Source organism: Scyliorhinus canicula, chromosome 8 (assembly GCF_902713615.1).
Source record: "Scyliorhinus canicula chromosome 8, sScyCan1.1, whole genome shotgun sequence".
NCBI lineage: Eukaryota > Metazoa > Chordata > Chondrichthyes > Carcharhiniformes > Scyliorhinidae > Scyliorhinus > Scyliorhinus canicula.
Genome location: NC_052153.1, coordinates 85200285 through 85226579, shown reverse-complemented (window position 1 = coordinate 85226579; position 26295 = coordinate 85200285). Strand labels below are relative to the sequence as shown.

At 48.4% G+C, this 26295-nt stretch overlaps 1 protein-coding gene across 6 annotated transcripts in view; it reads right to left on the bottom strand.

Annotated features, from left to right (window-relative positions):
• Positions 1–26295, bottom strand: part of frmd3 (FERM domain containing 3) — a 277660-nt gene that overhangs the window by 54356 nt on the left and 197009 nt on the right. For all 6 annotated transcript variants that reach the window (XM_038804886.1, XM_038804887.1, XM_038804888.1 and 3 more), the window contains one exon: positions 18885–18948. In XM_038804886.1, coding sequence (XP_038660814.1) covers positions 18885–18948 — 64 coding nt within the window. The remainder of the gene's footprint in view (positions 1–18884; positions 18949–26295) is intronic.

The following is a 26295-nucleotide window of genomic DNA, read 5'->3' as shown; positions in this document are numbered from 1 at the left end:
GAGTTCCAGGATTTAGGCCCTGCAAAGTGAAGGAGCAGCAATATAATTCCAAGTCAGGGTGGTGTGTGGCTTGGAGCAGAACTTACAGTTGGTTGTGTACCCATGTATCTTTCGTCCTTGTCCATGGAGGTGGTAGAGATTGGGGGTTTGGAAGGTGCTGTCAGAGTCTGCTTGCGAAGCAGCAATGCATCCTGCAGATGGTACATACTGCAGCCACTGTGGTGGAGAGAGTGAATATTTAAAGTGGTGAATGTGGTTCCACTCAAGTGGGATGCTTTGTCTTGGATGGTGTCAAGCTTGTTGTTGGAGCAGCACTCATTCAGGCGTGAAGAATATTCCATTACATTTCTGACTTGTGCGTTGTAGATGGTGGACAGGCTTTGGCAAGTCAGGAGGTGAGTTACACACCACAGAATTTCCAGCCTCTAATTTGCTCCTGTAGCCCTAGTATTTATATGGCTAGTCCAGTTCAGTTTTACCTAAATAGTAACCCCCAGGGTGTTAATAGTGGGTCCTTCAGCAATGGGAATGTCACTAAATGTCAAAGGGAGATTCTCTCTTAATGGAGATGGTCATTGCCTGACACTTGTGTGACGTGAATGTTACTTGCCACTCATCAGCCCGAGCCTGAATATTGTCCAGGTCGTGTTACATATGACTATGGAGTGCTTCAATATCTGAGGTGCCACAAATGGTGCTGAACATTTTGTAATCAACAGCAAGCATCCCCACTTCTGACCTGTTGATGAAAGGAAAGTCATTAATGAAACAGCTGATGATGGTTGAACCTAAAACACCACTCTGAGGAACCCCTGCAGCGATACCCTGTTGAACCCTTGCAGCAATAATTTGGGACTGAGATGATTGACCTCCAACAACCACAACCATCTACTTTTGTGCGAGGATTGACACTATCCACTAGAGAGTTTTCACCCCAATTCCCATTGACTTGTTTTGCTCAGATTCCTTGATGTCAGACTTGTCCAATTTTTAAATGTATTTGATTCCAAACATATCCAAAAGTACAAAAACATAAATAAGTCAAAAAACACTCTCCGCACCTCACAGTTTGTGCACGTTTTTCCCATTATCACCCCTCCCCCTCTCCTCCCTCCTTCCCCGCGATGAACAATTGCTCGAACATGGTCATAAACAGTCCTCACCGTGTCTCAAAGCCCTCTGCTGACTCCCTCAATTCGAACTTGATTGTTTCGAATCCTTCGCCGGGCAACAAAAGAAGCGAAGGCCACAACACCGGCCCTCCTCCCCTCCATCATCCGGCATTTCTGAAAGCCCAGGCCGGCCTCCACCTCCAACAATCTTTGATAATGTCCCAGACACCCTCTCCCAGTATCTCGCCAATTATCTGCAGCCCCAGAACATATGGGTGTGATTTTCTGGTCGTCGCCCACACGTCTCACACTCGTCTGCCACGCCCTGGAAGAACCCACTCATCCTCAGCTGAGTCTTTTGTACCACCTTAAACTGAAGCAAACTCATCCTCGCACACAAGGAGCTCGGACTGACCCCCCGCATCGCCTCACTCCACACTCCCCCATCCTATCTCCATCCCTACCTGCTCCTCCCATTTCTCCTTTGTGGTGATCACAAGTTAACTAGATGCAATACAACTGAGCAAACACTAGAGGGGGCACGGGAGAGCCATATAAATAGACGGGGACAGGAAGTGAGGACACACTTCACAGAGGGCAGAACTTGGAGCAGGACACATACACACACAAACGCCAGCTAGGAGCACTGAAGGTAGCCTTAGGTAACAGCTCTGAAGAGAGAACAAACTCACAATAAAGCATCTTCTCCACATTTGAGACTACGAGCTTTATTAAGACACGAGTAACAACACATGGTACCCAGGAGTGGCTTCAGACGCTTACTACAGGACAACTCAGTGGCAGATACAGAAAGCTCAAAATGGCATGGAAATCTCCTACTGGACATTTGACTTGGGAAGACATCGCTAATTCGAGGATGTGGTATGGATACCCAGATCAGCTGGATCAGACTGGCGTTGTAAGAAATGTCTGGAAAAAGTTTAAACAAATGTTTGATATTTATCTCACAGCTAATGATGTACAAGAAGCCTCAGACAACATTAAAATAGCAATTCTCACCGCAGGGCCTGTAAATAGGAAAGTGTATAATGGATTTAAATACTCAAAAGATGAAGACAGAAACAGCTTACAAACGTTACTAAACAAATTTGAAGAGTACTGTGAGAAATTTGAACAGCAAGGCATGCTCAGAGTCCAAACTGCACAGAGACTGAGTGATGCAAAACTTTAAAAATCACGAAAAGAACAAGAAATCGCGAATGAAAAGTACAGATCAAAAAGAAGAAATAACAAGAATTTCTCACAAAGCCAAAACGCTGAAACCCTGTCCAGATCGGGAAGAGAAGATTACTTACGACTTTTGGAGGTCCAGTCCTGGTGGGAAAGAAAAATCCCTGAAATCCGCGAAAAACGCGAAAAAAATGGCGTCGGAGCACATTTTGCAGTCTCCGGTAAGCAAAGAACTACAAATCGCGTCTGCGCATGCGCCGGAACCGGAAGCCACGCATGCGCAGTTTAAAAAAGATCGCGGTGCCGATCGTTATGCGCATGCGCAAGCCGCGCATGCGCAATGGACACAGAACCGCACAGGGAAGGAAAGCCGATTTGCGCATGCGCAATTCATTCCTACGCGTGACGTCATGACATCTGAGCATCCCGACCACGCCCACTTAAAAGGGAAATGCCCGAAAATTGAAAATAAGACACTTAAAGTGGTAAACACAAATTTTCTTGCCTCAGAACACAGAAAAACGCCTGAACTTAAACCAACAGTAAAAAACAACTTGCACAACACCCTGAAAAAAGCAGTCTGCACCACCCAAAGTGAAGAGAACAAAAAGAATTCCGAAACAACAAAAGATGATTTGTTTTTCGAAGATTACCTCTCAGACATGGCTGAGACAGTCGGATATGCTTATCACAGCATCAGCGACACGGTCGCAAAGTTCAACATGAATCAACTCGTGGTAGAAGAATCCAACCAGGATGATTTGGTTTTCGAAGAATACTACTCAGACACAGCTGAGTCAGTCGGATATGCTTATCACAGCATCAGCGACACGGTCGCAAAGTTCAACACGAATCAACTCGTGGTAGAAGAAGCCAACGAAGATGAAATGGGTATCAAAGAATACTACTCAGACATGGAGGAGTTATTTGGACATGCTGATCACAGCATCAGCGACACCGTTGCAAAGCTCAACACGACTCTACTCATGGTAGATGAATCCAACACCATGATGCCATGGCAGCTCGTCGATACATTGGATGACAGCAATACCCTAGACGAAGACGACGCCACACAGAGAGCACAGGAAGACTCCACAGAGCGAGCGATGACAGGCTCCACAGTGCGAGTGATGAAAGACTCCAAAAGGGATGCAAGCAAACACTCCCTGGCGAACACCATGCATGAACAAGACCATGCAGGTAAACCCGCTGTATCTGAGCAACCGCAAGCAGACTATGAAAGTCTACCAAGCTCACAGGAACAAAAAGAAGACAATGCACCTCTACCCACTGCATGCGAAGACAGTGACAAGGTCACACTCGACATACAGGATCACAGCGAGACTGACAGTTCTCAGCTTGTCTGTACCGACGCACAGAGCGAAAACAGTAACAAGGTGATCGCACTCGACGTACAGGATCACAGCGAGACTGACAGTTCTCAGCTTGTCTGTACAGAAGCACAGAGTCGGGCCACCCAACAGTCCAGAGAGACGATGCCGAAAGAAAACATGCAGATTTTGACTCCAGAAGAGGAGCACCTGGAGTCCAGAGAGACAACGCCGAAAGAAACCATGCAGATTCTGACTCCAGAAGAGGAGCACCTGGAGTCCAGAGAGACCAAGCCAAAAGAAACCATGCAGATTTTGACTCCAGAAGAGGAGCACCTGGAGTCCAGTGAGATAACATCAACGGAAATCATGAAGATTTCAACTCCAGAAGAGGAGCGCCAGAAGTCCACAGACACCACGTCAATTGTAATCATGGAGGTTTTGACTCCAGAAGAGGAGCGCCAAGAATCCAGAGACACCGCGTCAAACGAAATCGAGAAGAATTTGACTCCGGAAGAGGAGCACCAAAAAAAGCAAAGATGAGGAATCCAATTCTCCTCAAATGATTGATGTCACCTGCACCGATGCAACATCAGATCATTCGCACCACTCTCGAGACGAAATGCTCAATGACTCAAATTATCCACTCGGGACACAAATAGAGTATAACAAGAAAAACAAAAGTCAAAAGAAGCACAGCAGAAACGGGACAAACAACAGCAAGAACAAAAGCAACATGAAGCGCGACAAGACCAACAACAATAGCAAGAAGCACAGCAGAAACGAGAACGACAACAGAAAGAACAAAAGCAACATGAAGCGCGACAAGACAAACAACAAAGTCAGGCACAAAGATAGCGACAACGACAGAGACAGAAACAACAAGAACGGCAACAAAAACAACGAAGTCAGGAACAAAGATAGCGACAACACCAAAGACAGAAACGACAAAAACAGCAACAAGTATGGCAACGAAAACAACAAAAACAGGAACGACAGAAACAACAGCAATGAAACAACGACTTGTACACAATGGTACTACTCGGCACATGAAGGACAATGCCACAGCACACTGCAAAACAATGACAAGACTACAAACATGTCATGGGATGACAACGAATCGCACAAAATCACGTCTGCTCCAGAACGAGCAAGCACACCAGCATCCAAGGCGGATGAGACAATAAATCAACACCACAAGCACAGAAAAAAGTCCATGCCAGTCAACATCAGTGAGGTGACCATGCAAACACCTCGGGATGATGCATTGGGTACTTAAAAAGAACAAGGAACACCAACAACATTCACAGCGGACTTGCAATATCAATATCACCACGTCGTCAACAACAAAAAGAAAAAAAAAGCTCTGAACAAATTCATCAAGTTTGGACTTATAAATGTTTTATTGAGATTGGACATATAACTACATTGGCTTTGTACAATATGCAATAGCACCATCACCTGTATAGATACGCATATCATAAGTAACTGTTTTCTATAATTTTCTTTAACGATGTACAGCAAATATGTAAAGAGAAAAAGGGGGATGTGGTGATCGTAGATTGACTAGATACAAAACAACTGAGCAAACACCAGAGGGAGAGCTATAAATACACCGGGACAGGATGTACAATTTTCTTTAACGATGTACAGAAAATATGTAAAGAGAAAAAGGGGGATGTGGTGATCACAAGTTAACTAGATGCAATACAACTGAGCAAACACTAGAGGGGGCACGGGAGAGCCATATAAATAGACGGGGACAGGAAATGAGGACACACTTTACAGAGGGCAGAACTTGGAGCAGGACACATACACACACACACGCCAGCTAGGAGCACTAAAGGTAGCCTTAGGTAACAGCTCTGAAGAGAGAACGAACTCACAATAAAGCATCTTCTCCACATTTGAGACTACGAGCTTTATTAAGACACGAGTAACAACACATCCTTAATCCTAATCACCCACGCTCCCCCTACTCCCCCAGCTACCTGTATATTTCCTCAATCGTACCCTCCCCTTACACATCGGGGAGCAGCAAGCGCTCCAACCGGGTACTCTGGCATTTCCATTCCTTCCACACAAAGTCCCTCACTTGCATATACCTGAACTCGCTTCCCTTCGGCAGCTCCACCCTTGCCCACTGTTCTTTCAGACTTGCACACTTCTCCTCCAGATATAAATCTCTTACCCTAACCAGCCCCACCTCTCTCCACGTCCTATACATGCCATCCCTCTCCCCCGGCTTAAACCCATGGGCGCGATTCTCCGCAAATGCGGAAAGTCGTAAAGGCTGCCATGAAACCGGCCGTGTTTCACGGCAGCCTCCCGGGATCCGATTCACCCCCCCCCCGGTCGGGGCTAGCCCGGCCGCCAAGACTCACAGCGGCTGACGCGCACGATAACGTCAGCCGCGCATGCGCGGGTTGGACGGCTCCAACCCGCGCATGCACAGATGACGTCATCGCGCATATGCGTCAAACCCGCGCATGCGCGGTCCGTCATGCCCCTCAGGACTGATCCTGCGGGGCGGCGGAGGGACAAAGAGTGCGCGGGAATCGGACCCACTGCCCGCGATCGTACCCACCGATCGCGGGCCCATGCCACCCTTAGCACGGGCGTGATGAGGCCATGCCAATCGGTGGCATGGTTGTGCAGAACGGCACTTTGCGGCCGTTTTCACGAACTGTGATAGCAGGTGTGTTTAAATTCGTGAAAACGGCCGTAAAGGCCTGGGAAATCGGCCCATCGGATAGGGAAGAATCGCTGCTTGCCGTAAAAAAACGCGAGCAGCGATTCGTGTCATGGGGCGGCCGTGGGGGGGGGGGGGGGGGGGAGAATAGCGGGAGGTCGGGAAAAATGTTGGGAAGGCCCTCCCGCTATTCTCCGACCCGTCGTGGGGGGCGGAGAATCGCGCCCATGGTTCCCACACAGCAGCGTCAGCACTGACATCCCCTCCATCCTAAAGTGTCTCCTCAACTGATTCCACATCCTATTCGCGGACTGTACCACCAGGCTCACCGTGTACCTCCTCGGTGCCAGTGGAAGTACCATGGCCCCCAGGCTGGACCCCCTGCAGGATTCCTCCTCCATCCTAACCTCTTTCCTTCCCACGACTGCCTCACCTTCTCTGTATTTGCCGCCCAATAGTAGTGCAACAGACTTGGTAATGCCAACCCCCCTTTCTGGTTCTACCTCTGTCGCAGGCCCTCTTCACCGTAGGTACCTTCCCCGCACATATAAACTCCAAAATCGCTGTATTTGGTTTCCGGAAAAATGCCTTCGGGAGGGTCTGGAGTACAAACAGGAACCTTGGCAGAACTTTCATTTTTACCGCCTGGACCCTCCCCGCCAATGTCAGGTGTAACGTATCCCATCTCCTAAAGTCCTCCCCAACATGCTCCACCAACTTTGTCAGGTTCCCTTTCTGAATCACGGCCCACTCCCCCATCACCTAAACCCCCAAATACCTGAACCTGTCCCTGGCAACCCTAAATGGCACCACCCCCAGAAATGCTCCAGAACCACTGTGTTCACAGTGGTACAGTGGTTAGCACTGCTGCCTCACAGCTCCAGGGACCCAGGTTCAATTCCTGCCTTGGGTGACTGTCTGTGGAGTTTGCACACTCAGGGTAAAATATACCATCCAGCTAACATGCTGATGTGAAGACAACAATGGCTTCAGGGTTGGATCATTACGTGGCTAAACAGCCTAGTATCAGTAGCCTGGATGCCTGATGACCTTTGTACTCCTCAAAACCCTGATTTAGTAAACAAAATCCAAAGAACAAGGCCGAGCCTGCTACCAGCAGACATTGGGACAAACATTAAGAGTAGCCTCTGGGAGATAGGAAGGACAGATAATGCCTGGGATTGTTGACACTCTGCCTCATGAAATTTTGCAATCAAGTTATTTGTTTTAAAGTACTGCCTAGGGCTTCTCAATTTATAAATGACCAATGGTTTCTTAATTGGGACAATCTTGATTCGGAGATGTCCTCTGTTATATATGTGGGTCGTTGTTGTGTTGCAATGTCTCCTTCAGAGTTGAGTCACATGATAGTCCGTGACATCATCAGCTACTTTGGGAGATTTTGCCTTCAGTCTAGTTCAGGCCTTGTACAGTTGACAACCTTTTAATAAACCTCTGTTGATTGTTGCTTTCAACCCACCTGCTATAGCATTCTATTCTTTTATAGTACAAGTTAGGACACCCTCTGAGGTAGAACTCTCCCAAACATGTTGGTCTAAACAATTATTCTGTACCCGAGACTCCTGAGATTATTTTGATTAATAATCATCCCCTACAACACTACCATTGCACATCTGATTTTTCCAACCTATCTGTAGATTAAATGATTAGCGCTGTACCTTTCTGACAAGTTCCCACCATCTCTTCCCTTTTACTCCTTCCTACCATGTAGTTACAATTAGGGTGCCACAATTAGGGTGCTACCACTCCCACTGTGACTTTTTGCCGTCACCATTTCCCATCTCAACCCAAACTGCTTCTGCATTCTAGTTTCCTGAGCTTTCATCATCCCTCTCTATTGTGCTGATACCATCATTAATAAACAGAGCCTCCAATCCATCTTTCCCTAACTTCCTGTCATTCCTAAATTTCACATACCCTTCGGTGCTCCAGTTTCCTCCCACAGTCCAAAGATGTGCGGGTTAGGTGGATTGGCCATGCTAAATTGCCCTTAGTGTCCACAAAGGTTAAGTTAGGTTACTGGGTTACGGGGATAGGGTGGAGGTGTGGGGTTGGGTAGGGTGTTCTTTCCAAGGGCCAGTGGATAGACTCGATGGGCCGAATGGCCTCCTTCAGCACTGTAAATTCTATGATTCTATGATATTCATGTCCCATGTCTCTGTAATAGTAATCAGATCATATTCATTTGCATTTGTGCTATCAGTTAATCTGTTTGTTTCGAATGCTTCATGCATTTAGACACAGATATGATTCTATGAGTATAACTATGACAGGTTGTTGCTTCACTAGTCTGTGAAATACCTCTCCCAATTTGGACACAAGGAACTTCTTCCTAAGGCCGCACACCAGGTGATACCCCTTCCTGTTGATGAAACGGTCTGGTCTCCCATCGGTGCCTTTGATGGCCACATGTGTGAAGTCCACCACATCCTGGGAATCTGACAAAGATGGGAATTCAGTAGCCCTCTGTGTTTGTCAGGCGGACCTATTTAAAAGCTGATGAAGTCAGTTATCCTTGCACAGAAGACATCTGTGATGCACGGATACATCGGTGAGTAACTAACTGAGACATCTCAGAGAGTTCAACATTACAGCACTTAAAGGAACCCGAGCAAAGAAGTTGATAGCTACTATAGGGCCTGATGATTGATGGTTCAAAGGGCCAAATCAGCATTCAGCAGGGCACAGAGATCAGTCACTATATCCCTGGACAGGCAAAGCCACCTCCTGCACTAGTGCTCCGGAGTATCTCCCGGAATGTGAGCCATAAAACAATTAAAAGATTCCACAGACATTTTAAATGAATTGCAAATTTTCCTTACTGTACTGTTTCCATATCAAAGATCATCACAATTGCTGGTTGAGGGAACTGCAAGCATGTCGAGTGGCAGACTTCTTCTTGGCAGAGCCCGGCAGATGCCCTGTTCATTGCAAATCTGTGCCAAGGCTCTTTGTGTTCAGCGACCAGACCCCTGCCTCCTCCCCTCGCCTTGATGCAGATTCAGGACCTTCCCTAAGATTTTTTTGGTCAAGTTAATGCAAAGTGTCCATACTTGCAAATTTTTTTAACGTTTCCTGCCCTTCTGATAATCCTGCTGTCGTGACTTGGCATGATTCACGTCAAACCCCACACGACCAGGTGAATATTCTAAAAAGACTGTTTCAGCAGCCTTTGCAATGGTAGTCCTGATGTCAGTTGCTGTGAGTGCCAGGTCATGACTTGTCCCATTTTCCCCACTGGTCAAAATGGGGGTGGGAATTCAGCATGCAGGACCCATCCACATCATTTCTTACCCTTGCAAAGTAGTTCAGCCCCACATTAGGGAAAATTTAAACCAGGGTCTCTTCAAGGTTCTTCTGACTTCCCAGGTGCATATTTTTTCCAAAGGTACTTAAATTTCATTTTTTTTAATTTTAATTTGTTGATTGGGAACAAAACTTATATTTTCGTGATGTGTAAGAACATAAGAACATAAGAACTAGGAGCAGGAGTAGGCCATCTGGCCCCTCGAGCCTGCTCCGCCATTTAATTTGATCATGGCTGATCTTTTGTGGACTCAGGTCCACTTTCCGGCCCGAACACCATAACCCTTAATCCCTTTATTCTTCAAAAAACTATCTATCTTTACCTTAAAAACATGTAATGAAGGAACCTCAACTGCTTCACTGGACAAGGAATTCCATAGATTCACAACCCTTTGGGTGAAGAAGTTCCTCCTAAACTCAGTCCTAAATCTACTTCCCCTTATTTTGAGGCTATGTCCCCTAGTTCTGCTGTCACCCGCCAGTGGAAACAACCTGCCCACATCTATCCTATCTATTCCCTTCATAATTTTAAATGTTTCTATAAGATCCCCCCTCATCCTTCTAAATTCCAACGAGTACAGTCCCAGTCTACTCAACCTCTCCTCATAATCCAACCCCTTCAGCTCTGGGATTAACCTAGTGAATCTCCTCTGCACACCCTCCAGCGCCAGTACGTCCTTTCTCAAGTAAGGAGACCAAAACTGAACACAATACTCCAGGTATAATACTCCACAATACTCCATCACATGCTGAATAAAACAGTGCAATCCCTGTTTCAAAGGAATATGCTGTGACTGCAGTAAACAACTTCATCAAAAACACTGCACATGCTGTCCCATAGGTCACAAAATTATATTAAAGAATTGTGAACTCTGTCATCACTTAACAAAAATGACTGCAATATGGATCATTGCATTGCCACATTGTGGTTTGAAAAATACATAGAGTTCATTATTTACAGTAACTGTAAGTCCTGATGGCACAAATAAAACTTTCACTTATCTACTGCAGTTCATAATTACATTGACAGATGGGGCACTTTGTGTTATTGGAGAACTTGTTAATGTTGCTGTACAATAATATAATATTCTGTAGAATCAGAGAGAAAAAGTGACATGTGATATCAATTTTGCTTGAAATCACAGATACAAATTAAGGGCACTGAATTAATTACAAGGAAATAATTTATTATCAGAAGGTAATATATTAAATTAACCACATTTAAAACTATCAAATGTGGTTGCAGATAACGGGCTGAATTCTCCACTTCGCGAGATCAGAAACAAGAATCACGATCGGGTGGATAATTGCGTGAAATTGAAAAACACCAGGTGTCCGCCTAGATCTGATACCGACGCCATGCTCTGGTCCCTCACTGACAGCAAAATCAAAGATTGCACCCGGCGGGTTCATGCAAAACTGTCATTTGTATGGGCATTAAGTACCATTAGCGGGTTGGGCACTTCATGCTCTACCCATTCCATGATGCTCCACCCCTCTTGGGCAGAAGTCACAGGGACGTGAATTGGTGCAAGAATGACCTGGGCACCATGGCTGTTGAGGGGAAGCGAGAAGGCAAGAAAACACTTAAAAACTCTCTGAAATTGTCGGGCTTGCTGGGGGGTGGCTGCCTAGCTGGGGGAGTAGCAGGGTAGAGCCTGGCCAAGCTCAATCAGTGACTCACCAGGTGTTGCCACTCCTCAGTGCACTCATCAGAAGCACAGCCCCACTGCATGCAGAGGAAACAGGGGAATAGCAGAGCTTGTCATAATATACACCAGTATATCATGGTGCAGACACACACTGATGGACATACACTAGGACCTATCAACATGCACAAACACCGCAGCCAATCACCAGTTAGAACACACGCACTATAAAGGCAGAGGGCATCACTTTTCCCGCTCATTCTGTATGCTGCCTCTCAGAAGCACAAGAGCTCATCAAGTACAGTACAAACTCACACCACGTGCTGAGTGATTCAACTGGTTCGGACAGGCACAGGTCTCTAGTTAAACTAACATTGTGTAAACCCACAGTTATAGTATGTCTAGTATTTTATAAGAGTTAATAAAATAGTGTTGAACCTTCTTCAGTGTTGGTGGCATATGTCTGCTTCACGACTCCATGGTGCCCAACACTTCAGAGCTCACCCCAAACAAAGGACACATGCACCGTGGCCTTTGGCACCCACCCTGGCACACTATCCCTCTCGGGGCAGAGGCATCACCAGTGGCACTATCAACTCTGGACCACAACATGGCTCCAGGCCCTGCCTGTCCACCTGCCCATGCTCACATCCATCCTGCTTCCGGTCAGGTTGTCACAACCTGTGTGTCACACCCAGGACCCACATCACACTGCAGCTACGCTCCCAGCTGACACACACTTCCCTGCCTCTCCCCCACCTTTCGGACCTGCCCACACACAAGCCTCTAAGAATGGAGGCGATTGGTGGCATACATGGTTGGTGGCACAAGGTGACTTCCTCCACCCCACAACCAGGTGCCATCCTGCTGGCGGGAGAACACACAGCCCAGCCAGTGAGGAAACCCACAGTAAGCCACACTGGGGGAAACAGGGCAGGAGCCACAGAGCCTATCACTGACACCGCTTGCAGCAGACACCGGTACCCCGTTGAAGGAATGGGTGGTGAGGATAGAATGGTGAATGGTGTCACTCACTGATGGGGACGAGGTGCAGTGCTGATGGCAACATATCAAAGGGGCCGGGTGAGGATGGGGTGGCGTGGGGGGGGGAGAAACGTGTTGAGGGTGGCACAGCAGTACAACTCAGGGTGACTATGTAATCTGGTGGCTTTGAATAGGCAAGGGAATACTCAACTTGCCTACGTGTCTTCCCTTTTCCCCCTGCAGAGAATGAATTTTGGGGTACAGCCAACAATGCTCGTCATCTACCTGGCCATAGCTACCATTGTGGATGAACGGAGGCTGGAGGAGCAGGACTAGCTCAGGCAGGAACCTACACAAGAGAAACCTGCCCCAGAAGAGCAGGGGCCAGCCAGTGAGGCTCAAGTACTGGCTGTCCAACAGACCGAGGAGGAGGTGCGAAGGAAGCGCTACATCAGGGCACGTATATATCACCAGCACCTGTCCTTTGTGGAGCTGCCGAACTGCTTGTGCTGCTGAAGACTTATCAAGGAGACTGTGCAGTACTTGTACCAGGTGGTGGCGCAACAAGGGCTTTAGAGAATGACATCCGCTCCCAGTGGCCGTTAAGGTGCCTCTTGATCTTTCCGGTAGGGACCTGTATAGGATTTTGCAAACGTCCACACAAAGGTGTGTCCGTGATGTGATAGATGCCTGATGCACCCGGGCATCGGACTATATAACCTTCAATCTGGTACAACACACCACGATGCCCAGGCAGCAGGATTCGCTGCCATCGCTGGCATGCCCCAGGTCCAAGGAGTGATTGATGGCACGCATGAGCACCGACTCATCAGGGGGTGTCCTTTATCAATAGGAAGGGGTCCCACTCTTCAAATGTGCAGTTGGTATGCGACCACCAGCTGCACATCATGCACGTATATGTCCGATACCCAGGCAGCATGCACAAACTTGCATCCTGGTGCACTCTTAGGTTCTTGGCACCTTTGTACACTGAGGAGCTCTGCTCCCCAGAATTCCCCAGTATAGCAAGAGATTGTCTCGATCTCCAAGGCCCCCAAAGCAATCCCTGACCTACCCCCCAACACAAATGCACTATGGGAGGATCCGATCCCCCCCCCCCCCCCCCCCCCCCCCCCCAACACACCCCAACACCCACACAGGGCAACCCTGGCCTGATTGCGCACAAACAAGAAAATGCCAGTTTGTCACTCGTGGCAGTGCCACCTGAGTGCCAGGTTGGCACTACCAAGGTGCCACCTGCAGTGCCAGGGCATCACCCTGCACAAAGGGCTTGCAGCTTGGGGCCTCCAATCCCCTGGGAGATCCCCACATGTGACGATTGTCAGTCTCTCACTCTCTCCAATTCCATACAGGTATCACATTATGGATGATATTGTGGACCCTGCTGCAGCTGACTTGCTGTGGAGGGGGCAGTCCAGACGGCCAGATGCTGGAGAGGCCGGCGGCAACAGTGGTGACAGGCTCGAGGTGGCAGCCCCATGTGCAAGGCCCCAACCCACACACTGAAGACCCAGTGCCCATCGGGTCACGGAGGGACCCAGAGGGGGAGGCCGGCGGCAGCCCAAGGTGTACATTGCATGGTCTGCCTGGGTAAGGTCTACAGGCATCACTGGTCATTGGAGGAGATGCCGGACAGCATGTGCTGCAGGAGGCTCCGCCTCAACAGGGGATGGGTGCGGCACCTGAGCCATGTCCTTGCGGACTTGGCACCACATGGAGGAGGAGGATAGCCACTCTTGAGTGGCTGTCAAGGTCGTCACAGTCCTGGACCTTTACACCTCGGGTTCATTGCAGGGCTCGAGCGGGGACATGTACGGCATATCCCAACCAACTGCCCACAGTGCAACCCCGTGAAGTCCCGATGCCCTGTTTGCCCGTGCAGCTGGGTATATCAACTTGGGCCAGGACCATCCAGATGCCTGGACAGCAGGATTCTCCACCATTGACAGGATGCCCCAGGTCCATGGAGTAACAGATGCCATGCATGTCGCCTTGCGCACACTGGCCTGTCCGGTTTCACCCTTCATGAATAGGAAGGGGTTCCACTCCCTGAATGTTCACCTTGTGTGCGACCACAACCTCAAAATCATGAACGGGTGTGCACTCTTCAAAGGAGGTGTGCACGACAGGTACATCCTGGAGCAGTTGGAGATCCCCAGGGTCTTCGAGGGAAACCCCAGCATGATCGGTTGGTTCTTGGGGGGTAAAGGTTCCAGCTTAGGTCCTGACTATTGATACCAGTACAGAGGCGGGTAATCCATGCAAAGAACCGATATAACGAGTCCCCTGTGGCCACTCGGGCTGTCATTGAGCGGTGCATTGACTGCTTAAAAAGCGGTTCCGATGCCTCAGCTGGTCTGGTGGTGCACTACAGCACACCCCCTAGAAGGTCGCCCGCTTTGTGGTGGTCTGCTGTGCCTTGCACAGCAGCGAGGCGATGTGGAGGTGGAGGAGGAAAACAGAGGGTGATAAGCAGGACCAGGAGAGCTGGTGGACGTGCCTGGGGAGGACCAGTGGGAGCAGCCGGAGGACGGAGGCCAGGCCATACCTGGAGGGCTAGGGAGGCCCTCGTCCTCTCATAGGATGTGGCTTCATCCATCATCTCACCCCCCCCTCCCCTTCCCACCCACCCCCCCCCCCCCCCCAACCCGACTGTCGCCGCTCCCTCCCCTCTCCGCCATCCCCCAAACACCCGGGTGGACTAGCACCATTGGACAGAAATCCTGTGGGTGAATGGATATGTGGTCAGAGGGTGGGGAGGGGGGAAGAATCATTATTCTGTCATGAACAACTTGTGATATGTCATCCAGATGGGACTTGTGCATACTCACCTCTGCTGCGCAGGCCAAATTCAACGTTGGTGACCGCTCATCCTTGGTCACTCCCTCAACCTCCAGGGCCCACTTGTAGAAGGAGAGGACTCTGATGCCCGGCACCCCGCCTGGACTCCACCTGTCCAAGTCTGGCCAGGTTGAATCATGGAGTGGGTCTTCTCGGAAGCATGGCTGCGAGTAATCTGGGGTTGCTCTGCAGGATCGGTTTAAGTGCTGCTCCATCTCGTCAGCGGGGAGCAGCCGGGTGAGGTCCAGGAGAATCAGCTGGCGTGACAGTCATGTCTGACGTGAAGCCCATGGGGCATCATTACCAGCACTAATTGGCATTAGATCCATTAGTGGCCTTGCTGGGTCGGTCGTTGGGATGCACCCCGCAATTCTCACTTGCTTCTGCAGTTAGAAACTTTCCTGTACCATCTCGCCCAGAACTCGCTGGCCAGACTGGCTCCTCAGAGATCGGGTCAACGTTTTGAAAAGGCGCCCCAATCTCTAAGTGAGCTTGAGGGTCTCCCACCCACGGGCAATGTCACGCCCCCACATACACCAATGGGCATTACCCCACTCTTCCCCCCAAAGCGAGGACATCCTGCTGCGGAGTCGCTGAGAGTCCCCCTTTTCAGGCCTTCCCAAGACTCCTTATGCCCCCCCTCCTTTCAGGACCCCATCCATTCTCCCTCCCCAACCTTCCGGAGGCTCCTTCATACCCACCCTGCAGTCCCAACCTTTGTACCCTCCTCACCTTGCTTTTAATGGGCATGGCCCCCCTCAGGCCCTGACCTTTGGCAGTGCCACTCTGGCAGTGCTCCTGTCAGCTTGGTAATGCCACCTGGGCTGCCTGACAGTGGCAATGTGCCCAGGTGCTGGGGCAGAGGCAGGGCACCACCCTTCCCTGCCCCAGGCCACCCAGGGGTGTCCAATAGCCTGGAAGAAGACCCCCCCACCACACAGGTGCTGTTCTGCCAGTACTAAACGGTGCCCAATCGGGGTCTCCTTGGGGAGGCCGATAGATGCCGGTAGCTGGTTAGATCCGGCGTCAGCACGGTTAAGTGGTTCTTTTACCGTGCGAGACTGGGTCCTGCCCACTGCAACATCTCACAAGCCGTTATGTCCATCTTGAATCTCGGGAAAGGCCTCTCCCGGCACTTACCAGGCACGTCCCGCTCTGATTCTGGTGGGACAGGAGCAGGAGATCATGCCCAGAGTTAACGTTTCAGATCTCAATAATCATTCTACAGAAGGAATACAGTAAGATTGGGTGATTGGGCAGGAATATAGCAGATGAAATAAATATAACGGGCACAATTCTGCGGACTTCAAACTAAGTCTGATATCGGGTGCGTTTAGCAGAGTGTTTCTTGGTGGCTGCAGCTCCGAGAAACAGCATGCTATTCAACGGCACTTAGCCAATCTTTGGTCTTGGGGAGTTTCTCCCCATCCAAGGCCATACTTAGAGGAATTTCATTCTGGCAAGCTGACTTTGCCAGCAGGAACGTCTGTCCCCAGATCAGGGTGCCATTTGATCTTCCCCCCCCCCCCCCCCCCCCCCCCCCATCCCCGCCATACAGGCACACCCCCACCTCATTTTAATCGACAACCCTTCACCCAACCTTTTCTTTGCCCCTGGAAACACCCGCCCCTGCAAGAGCCAAGGTACTACCCTGCCCTGTCCCCGATCGCCCGGGTGTCTCCGTGCCCTGCGAGATCCCCCAGGTGCCATTACGCCAAGCCGATGTTTGTGGACTAATACTAAACGGCGCCCTGGTGAGGACTCCCAGGCGCAGCCGTTGAGTCCCGGGTGCCGGGTTAATCCGCGTCTGTGTGTTTAAATAAACCATAAGGTCACTGTCTGTGCGGAGTCTGCACATCTTCCCCATGTGTGTGTGGGTTTCCTCCGGGTACTCCGGTTTCCTCCCACAGTCCAAAGATGTGCAGGTTAGGTGGATTGGCCATGATAAATTGCCCTTAGTGTCCAAAATTGCCCTTAGTGTTGGGTGGGGTTACTGGGTTATGGGGATAGGGTGGAGGTGTTGACCTTGGGTAGGATGCTCTTTCCAAGAGCCGGTGCAGACTCGATGGGCCGAATGGCCTCCTTCTGCACTGTAAATTCTATGTCTATAAGGCTCAGATCTGGATCACTCCGAGCGAGGGCGAGATCCAGCTTGCGCTGGGCAAAGCTAATCGGGTGACTCGCGATCAGCCCTGCGCGGCTTCCGTTTTGGGGCTCTCGCATGATTCACCCATTGTTCCCACTCTGGGTGCAACGGGTCGCTGAATTGTGCCCCCTGTGTTGTAAAATGTGAAGTTACCCAATTTGGTAAGAAAAATAAAATAGTTTTTTTTTAAGAAAGGTGAGAGACTAGGAAACGTTTTCATTCATGCAGATCTGAGTGTCCTTGTACATGAATGACAGAAAGTTAGCATGTAGCTACAACAAGCAATTAGGCAGGCAAATGTTATCTTCGCTTTTATTGGATTATAGGATGAAAGAACTCCCAGAACAATTACATAGGACACCGATGAGGCTGCACCTGAAGGACTGTACACAGTTTTGGTTCCAAAGGAAGGACATGCTTGTCCAAGACAGACTGCAACTTAGTTTTACTTGACTAGTTCCTGATACGAGGAGATGGTCCTATGAGAAGAGATTGAGTAGACTGGGTCTTTATTTCCTAGAGTTTAGGAGAGGGATTTAATTGAAACACGCAAGGAGAGTTAATGGGGTTAAGAGTGGGGGTTCTAGATGGAATTAGTGCCATTGTCTGGATCAAAGAATACCCACAAAAGAGCCCACCACCACCATCCCCCACCCAGAGACCAGGTCTCACTGGATGATCCACCTACCTGGCAGTTAGCCCCACGATGCAGGATAACATAAGTGATGCAATTGTGCTCCGGACAAGTGGCTCATCTGCTATTTTTCCGCCACTGGCAAAATGGCATGGCAGCAGGAAAGGGTCAGGCACACAACTTGGTGCCTTCCTGTGCCACTTTGTAAGCTTTCACGCTTCCCAGCCTATCTCCAAAGACTTGTTAGAAATCATTCCTGAGTCACAGACTTACAATAAGGATTTGGTCATTTAGGCCCGAGATGAGAAGAAATTTCCCCCCTCAAAAAGTTATGAACCTTTGTAATTCTCTGTCCCAGTGGGCTCTAGGCGCACATGTGGGGGTTATATTCAAGGCAGGGGTTGATAGTAATTTAGCTACGAAGGGAATTAAAGATATGGGGATTCTGTGGAATTGCTGAAAAACATTAGTCATGATCTTGTTGAACTTTGAAGAAGCTCCAAGTGATAACTCCTGCTCTTCTTTCATATATTCTTATCTTGTTTCCGATTCTTCTCAATAAGAAAGTCTGTGTGATTGTAAGCTTTTGGCTTTTCTCATGGGAGAACTGTAGCTATGGCTTGTTTGGAAGTAGTGGCGATTAAGCAGATTAACTGCTTGAAGTGTGAAAATGAGAACAAGTGCAGGTGCACAGTTTCTGAGATCATATTTAGGAGACATGGCTCTGATAGGGGGAAAACGAGATTCACCTACAAGTTTGATGTACAGGGATAGGTAGACTTTAATAATTGCTCCTGAAGGAGAGAAACATGGCCAAATATTTACAGATAATAAGTTTGTTGCAGTATGTGCTGGGGAACAGGATATCTTTGTTTGCCAGTGGTGACTTTAAAGTCTTCAAAAAGTTTGCCCATTTTTTGGGGGGTGTAACAGCACCAATAAAAATAGTATCTGACCTCTTTCTGAACACCATGGACATAAAATGTCTTCCCATCAAATTTCAATTTACTGACATCAAACCTGGAAAAGAAAAAAAAGGAATGAGAAGCCACACAGCACTGAAATTAATCAAAAATGTATTGCTCCCGACACATGTAAAATGTGAAAAATATAATCAGGCTATTCGGAATTATTATCGGATATTTCACACCACTAAAAATATAGAAACAAGGGTAGGCCATTCACCCCCTTGAGCCTGCTCAGACATTCAATTAAATTATGCATGGTCTGCACCTTAATCCATCTACCCACCTTGGTTCCGTTAGCCTTAATATATTATCTACCAAAAATCTATCAGTCTCAATTTTGAAACTTTCAGTCAACCGCACATCTCACTAGCTTTTCGAAGGTCAGAGTGCTGGATTTCCATCATTTCACCCTTGTTAACTGTGGTATCAATCTGTGCCAGAGCACAATTTCTTTGGTCCCCAATGGTAACCTAATCCTGTCTGACTTCGACAGCCAGGCAAACACTGCCAATTTAACAGTTTGGAAGTGGGCAGTCTAATGAGGGCTGGCTGTTACATTTGACCTTCTCAGGTAGGCGCACTGCTTGCTTTGGTACTCAGAAGTTAAATTCAAACATTCCAAAGTACTTCATTAGCTACAAAATTAGCTGCTTTGGAAAATCCTGAAGATTTACAAAGAACTGTGTAAAAACAAGTGTTTCATTCTTATTTCTTTTGGACATTAATCAGATGTTTATGAAACCACTCTATTTTGTCCGTCTAGTTTTCCTGCAACACGTGAAATAGGCATTTGATATAGTTTGCAAAAATCTTGTTCTCAAGTTTATGCTAATGCAACTCTTGAAACAGCTTTAAGAAGGTAAGCATGGCACCACGATTAAATCGTTTTATTTTGCTTCCCTCTGCACAACAACAACGCTGACGTCAGAAGCTCCATGGAATGGGAGGATCAAATCTGTACGTCAGCTTTCTGTGGTAATAGCCTCTGGTTAACTGAAACATTCAATAACAGAGTCAAACAATGTGATGTCTGTTTAGAAAAAGAGGGTATGTGGAGCAACCAGAAAAATGAAATTAAATCAGTTGGTTGAAAGGAAAGCCACCAATAATGGGATGGATAGCCTGTATTGTAACATGCTGTGATTCTGTAAATATGACTAGCCAGGTTGTTTTAAAAACAGCAGCAACGACTGAAGTAAATATCACATAAAACATGCCTCAATTCTTTATGCTAAAAGCTCATTTTCAATTTTTTAATATTGGCGACATACACGTTTCTCAGCATACAGTGAGAAATACATAATTTTTCCTCAGAATCCTTTCATTAGAAGTAAACAAGATTCAAAACAAGTTACCATTAAGGTTTACAGAGGTAAGATAAATAAGAAATTACCATCTTCTGCAGAAATCTCAAGTGCTAATTTGAGGTGCGATTTCAGGGGCCAGAACAAAAGATAGGTCCCAAGTGGAATGTCATGACTTTGTTTGTAGCCATGCCCACAGCACATGCCTAACTCATTTTAAATTTCTGATTTTAAAAAATGGGTTAAGGGATTTGGGCTACAGGGAGGGATGTGGATTTAAGACCAGGAAGAGATCAGCCATGATCTGATTGAATGGCGGAGCAGGCTCGAAGGGCTGAATTGTCTACTTCTGCTCCTAGTTCCTATGTTCTAAATGGGTTCATTGAGAGTCCTGGCACATATTTCACTTAATGAGGTTTCTTAACAGAAATTAAAATTGGAATGGAAAAGTCTGTGTTTTTACATTTAGAGTTGCATTTTGCTCCATAAATCTTTGAATTTGTTGCTTGGTTTGTCTTTTTTGGTCTCTGGTTATTTTCTTCCAAATGAAGAGATGTCAATCATTATACTTGGTCGCTGCTGCCAACTAAATCACAGCATATAAAAAGGTGTGGATATGTGTTGCTTTGAGAGTTCCCACAGTGTATGATTTAGCCGAGGACGATGGATTTAAGAAATGAAAGAAAACACAGCAGCACTTGAGATGTTTTGGATTCACCTTTTACTACCCAGGCCATGTTTTATAGACACCTCTACCCATTTCCTTAACATCCCAATAGAGACATGGGGCACGATCTACCGGCCACGTCCTGCCGGAACCAGAGCGAGACGCGGCCGGAAGAGCCTTCCCCAGGATTCCCGACAGACTTTATGCCTCACAAGATCTAACCAGGTCTTACGATATGTTGCATTTGTATCTGCCTACAAGAGGCGAGACCCAGTCACGGACAGCTAAGTGAGTTTAAGAACCCACTTAGCCGTGCTGTCGTTAGATCTATCAACCACCCGACATGTACCAGTCTCACTGAGGAGACGCCAGCTGGATGCAGTTCAGTACTGCTCCCCACAAACAGGGACCAGGCAGACGGTATCGGAAGGTCTCCCGCGCAATTGGAGGCCCATGAGTGACCGGCCTATGGGCAGGCTGGAACCCTAGCACTGTGGGTGCCACCCTGGCAGTGCCATGTGGCTGCAGTATGGCACTGCTGGGTGTCCAGATGGCACTGCCATGGTGCCAGGCTGACATTTTGCCCATGCCAGGATCGAACCCGGGGTGCCCTGCCCGTGTGAGGTGGGGTGTGAGGACCCCCTTATAGGCGAATTGTGATATTGGGGGGATCCAGAGATTGCATCGGGGTGGGGTCAAGAGATTTAAAAATGGCATCCCGATCTCTTCCTGCACTGAGGAGTTCCGCTTGCCGATGCAAGCGGTACATGTTCTGGGAACACCACCATTAATCCCACCCAGAACGACTCTACTTTTTTTTTCGTTAGATTGCACCCTTGGACACTGCCACAATCACAAGAGGCTGCTGCAAAGCAGTATCATAGGTGGTACAATAATCTGAAATTAACATCTGGATCAAGAATGGCTGTCCCATAGAAAATGAACTTATTACATTGTGAAGCTGTCATGCTTTGTTTTTTCTCAGTCATCCCAAGTGACATTCACAGAGTTAGATAGTATATTATGCATCAAGTAAGTGGCAATGCTACATATGCAAGGGATCCCACATCCGTCAGTGTTCTTGTAGAAATAAGTTATCATTTGCATATGTCGTAACTGCCACGACGACCAGGGGGAAATCATCATTGATCTCCCCGTGAGACTGTGGAATACAAACTTCCCAGATAAGGGGTGGAGGCCACCCACCTGAGATTCATTATGAACTAAGATTAAAAGCCGGCCATAAGCAGGGCCTGGGATGGTTAGTTCCCCAGCAAGGACTGTACAGGGAGTGATACGCTGCCCTGAGCAGAATTTTGTAAATAGTTAAATAAAATCATGATCATTTACTGCTAGCTTCCTCTGAGTTCCTAAGCCGGTGATGAGGATTAAAGGAAACTCCAGATTCACTCGCAGACTCACCTAGTCGGCTGAGGTCCACAGTGCAGGACGTAATGTTGTAGCAATTTAAGATGCCGTTATTCGGAAAGTTGGAAGCATTTGACAGAGGAGGAGCATATGGCAAACCTACAGGAAGTGTGCTGGCGGTTTTCCCAAGTAGGTGCCCGGTTGAAGAGGAGAAAATCTGTGGTCAGGGCTAGAGCTGCGGCCTATGCCTGTTATAGGGTGAAGAGGGATGGTCTGCACTGGGTAGAGGGAATGGTTTGCGCTATAAAAGGGGCCCCAACCCCAAAGAGTGCCACAGGGCTCCAGTCATTTTTGGGATTGGTCAACTGCTATGGGAGGTTCATTGCCAACTTGGCCACTCTGTTAGCTCCACTCATGTGCTATTAAGGATGGGGCAGGAATGGTGCTGGGGCGTTCCACAGAACAAAGCATTTGTTGCTGTTAAGAAGTGTCCTTCTTCCACGCAACTTCTGATGCACCGTGATCTAGCTAGGCCACTAATTTTGACATGTGACATTCCCCTTACAACATTAGGGTTGTGCTGGCCCATGCATGGGACGATGGCACGGAGTGCCCTAATGCGTTCTCTTCTGGAACCCTGGCAGACACAGAGCTTTGTTACGCTCAGAAGGGAAAGAGGGCTTGGCTATGATTTTCGGTATAAAGAAAGTCCATCTGTACGTTTATGGCGACATTTTGTATCGTCACAGACTACATGCCACTGCTTGTCCTTTTCCGAGAGGATAAGGGAATCCCACTGATCACATCGGCTGGGATCCAGCATTGGGTGCTCCTGCTTGCTGCGTACGAATACTCCTTTCAGCACAGACCAGGTACCCAAATTGCCCATGCAGAAGCTCTCAGCTGACTGCCATTGCACGTGAGCACCCCGTTCCCACCAGTGGTAGATGAGGTGATTGCGACACTCAAATTCATGGATATCTTACCAGTGATGGCTTTTTGAGGTGTGGACACAGCATGACCCGGATTAGGCGAAGCTTTATCTTGTGCGGCGGGAAAAAGGAGACCCTTCCAGTAATCCTCCGGTTGTTCGCCCAGAAGTTCTTCGAACTTAGTTTAGAAGAAAGTTTCATATTATGGGATTGTGTAGCAATTCGTTTGCAGGATCAGACGAATTCTATGAAATGTAAATTCACAGACGAATTCTACGAATGTAAATTCTATGAAATCTATGAAATCAGGATGCCGTGCTACAGGATCTGCACAGTGGCCATCTAGGAGCATCTAAAATTAAAATGCTGGCCTGCAGTTATGTCTGGTGGCCCGGCATCAGTGGGAACATTAAGAGGATCATGCACAGCTGCTCGGACTGCCAGGAGCCTCAGAAACTCCCGCCAACAGCCTCTCTCCACCCTTGGGAACAGCCAGGGATTGACTTGCATGCGGAATTTGCAGGACCCTTCATGAGGTCCATGTTCCTTGTATTCGTGGGTGCCGACTCAAAGTGGCCCTAAGTGTGCAAGATGACCTCCACAATGTCCAGGGCCACGATACAGAAACTCCAGGATTCTTTTAGCTCCCATGGGATCCCTGAAGTCCTGGTGATGGATAACGAGACTCCGTACACGAGCAAGGAATTTGCTGTGTTCATAAAGAGGAATGGTATTCAGCAGATTTGGACCATCCCGTATCATCCCTCCTCCAATGGTTTAGTAGAAAGACTGGTCCAAACCTTCAAAAGAGGGTTAAAGAAGTAGTCCATTGGGTCCACGGACACACAGCTGGCATGGTTCCTTTTTACTTATCACACAATGCCATGTGACGACAGGAATCGCCCCCACGGAACTGTTGATAGGCCGAAGGCGCAGAACTCGGCTGAGTCGGATATTTCCAAGTTTTGGCAGGATTGTAGTGGTGCAGCAGACAATGCAGAAGAGGCACCTTGATTTGAGGGCACCAGGTCGGACATTTAGTGCCGGGGATACACTCTATGTTCGCAACTTTGTTGATGGAGCACTGCAGAGCAGAGAATCGACAACACTGGGGCCAGTGTGGTCGGCGCGGCACCGGTCGGGGTATGTGCCAACTCTCCGGCCCGGGCCGGCACTGGCAGCGCGCCGATTTTCTGGCCCGAATGGGCCGAGCGGCCGTCAACAAAAAGCTGAGTCCCCCCGGCGCCATTCTAACATCCTCTGTGCCGGCGGGACCTCGGAATTCAAGGGTCTGGGGCCGGCCTGTGAGGGTCCGACCCCGGGAGGGGGGGGTGGGTTCGACCCCGGGGAGGGGGCCTCCGTAGTGGCCTGGCCCACGATCGGGGCCCACCAATCAGTAGGCAAGCCTCTCTGACAGGGGCTTCCTTTCCTCTGCGCCAACTCCTGTAGCCCTGCGTCATTTGGCGTCGGGGCCGGTGCGGGGAAGAAGGCGCCGGGTTCATGCAGGGATCAGCAATTGGAGCGGCATGGGCCGCTCCAGCGCCGTGCTAGCCCACTGTGAGAATCGGGTCTTGGAACGGGCGTCGACGCCGGAGTAAAACACTCCCGTTTTTACCCCGGCGTGGGCACTTAGCCGCCCGATGGGAGAATCCCGCTCCAGGTTTCTCTATAACAGGGGTGGGCAAACTACGGCCCGCGGGCCATATGCGGCCCGCCAAAGGTCTTTATGCTGCCCACCAAGTCATTAAAAAAAAAAAAAAAAAAAATTTTAAATTTTTTTTTCATTTTTAATTTTTTTTAAGGTTAATGGGGGGGGGGGGGCTTTTGGGTTACTTACTGGTATAGGTGGATACGTTGACTTGAGTAGGGTGATCATTGCTCGGCACAACGTCAAGGGCCGAAAGGCCTGTTCTGTGCTGTACTGTTCTATGTTCTATATGAGGCGCCCAGAATCATAACCGGGTGAAGTAATTATTTTACTTAATATACTATGCGGCCCTTTAAAATTGTGAATTTCTGAATGTGGCCCTTGCACGGAAAAGTTTGCCCACCCCTGCTCTATAATGTCCCCCAAGACAAAGAGTCTGCCAACAGAAGTAAAAGTCTAATTTTAACTCACTCAAAACCCATTCACTTCCAGGGTTAAAATCGATCACAAAATGTCGAAGCTCAAATACTAAGCCACACTCTTTGGGGGATGGTCACCAGTACTGTCGAGCCCCAGTATTCAGTTGAAAAAACAATAAAAATATATTGGAACACTAATGTCAATCTGATTCTTTTCATAGCTGAAAAAGATGAAGGTTTAAAACCTGGTAACAATTTTACCATTGATAAGATTTTAAAAATAAGAGCATTACCAACTATAATGGGCTGATTTCTCTGTTTGGGAGACTATGTTCTCCCACTGGAATTGAATCACCTCTGATTTGCGCTCACGCTGGGAGTGAGAATCCAGAGGTGATTCACTATACCTTACCATGCAACTTTATGCATGGCGGGGATTGCAAAGGATTCACTATCAATAAATCCTGCTATCAAGCCGGCATTTTGAGTGGGAGCCAGATAGCGAGGTCTGGCAGTTGCCCCCCACCATAGGATTTGCTGCGTTATGTCCAACCCCCTCCTCCTCCACACAGTATAAACATCTAGCTATGATTGACAGCTCTTGGATCACATCAAAGGCAGTTAAGTGCTTTCTGCAGAGAGAAAGAGGAAGTGGGGGTCTCTCTTAGATGGGGGTTTAGGTGGGGGTCCCTTGTGGGGGGATCTGGTAGGGTGGGCAGGATTTGCATTGTGGGGGAGGGGGACTCTGATGGACTTTAGGGGTAACTCCCTTAAAGAGTTACCCACTTGGCCCACTGCGAGGTCCACCATGCCAGAGCTATGCTAGGAAATACCTGTACTAATTTGTGCCCATGTCAATCCTGGCCCAAAGGACCGGAGAATATGCGAGCTTGGAGAATCCAGTGCCCAGGGCGTTAATCGGATGCAAATGCGTCAATTTGACCCGTTTTCATCCTTCCGCTGGTGTGGGGTACAAACTTTGGTTCCGCTGCCAGCAGGAAACTGGAGCATTGGAACGGGATCAACACCATTTTATGGACGACACTGGATTCTCTGCCACT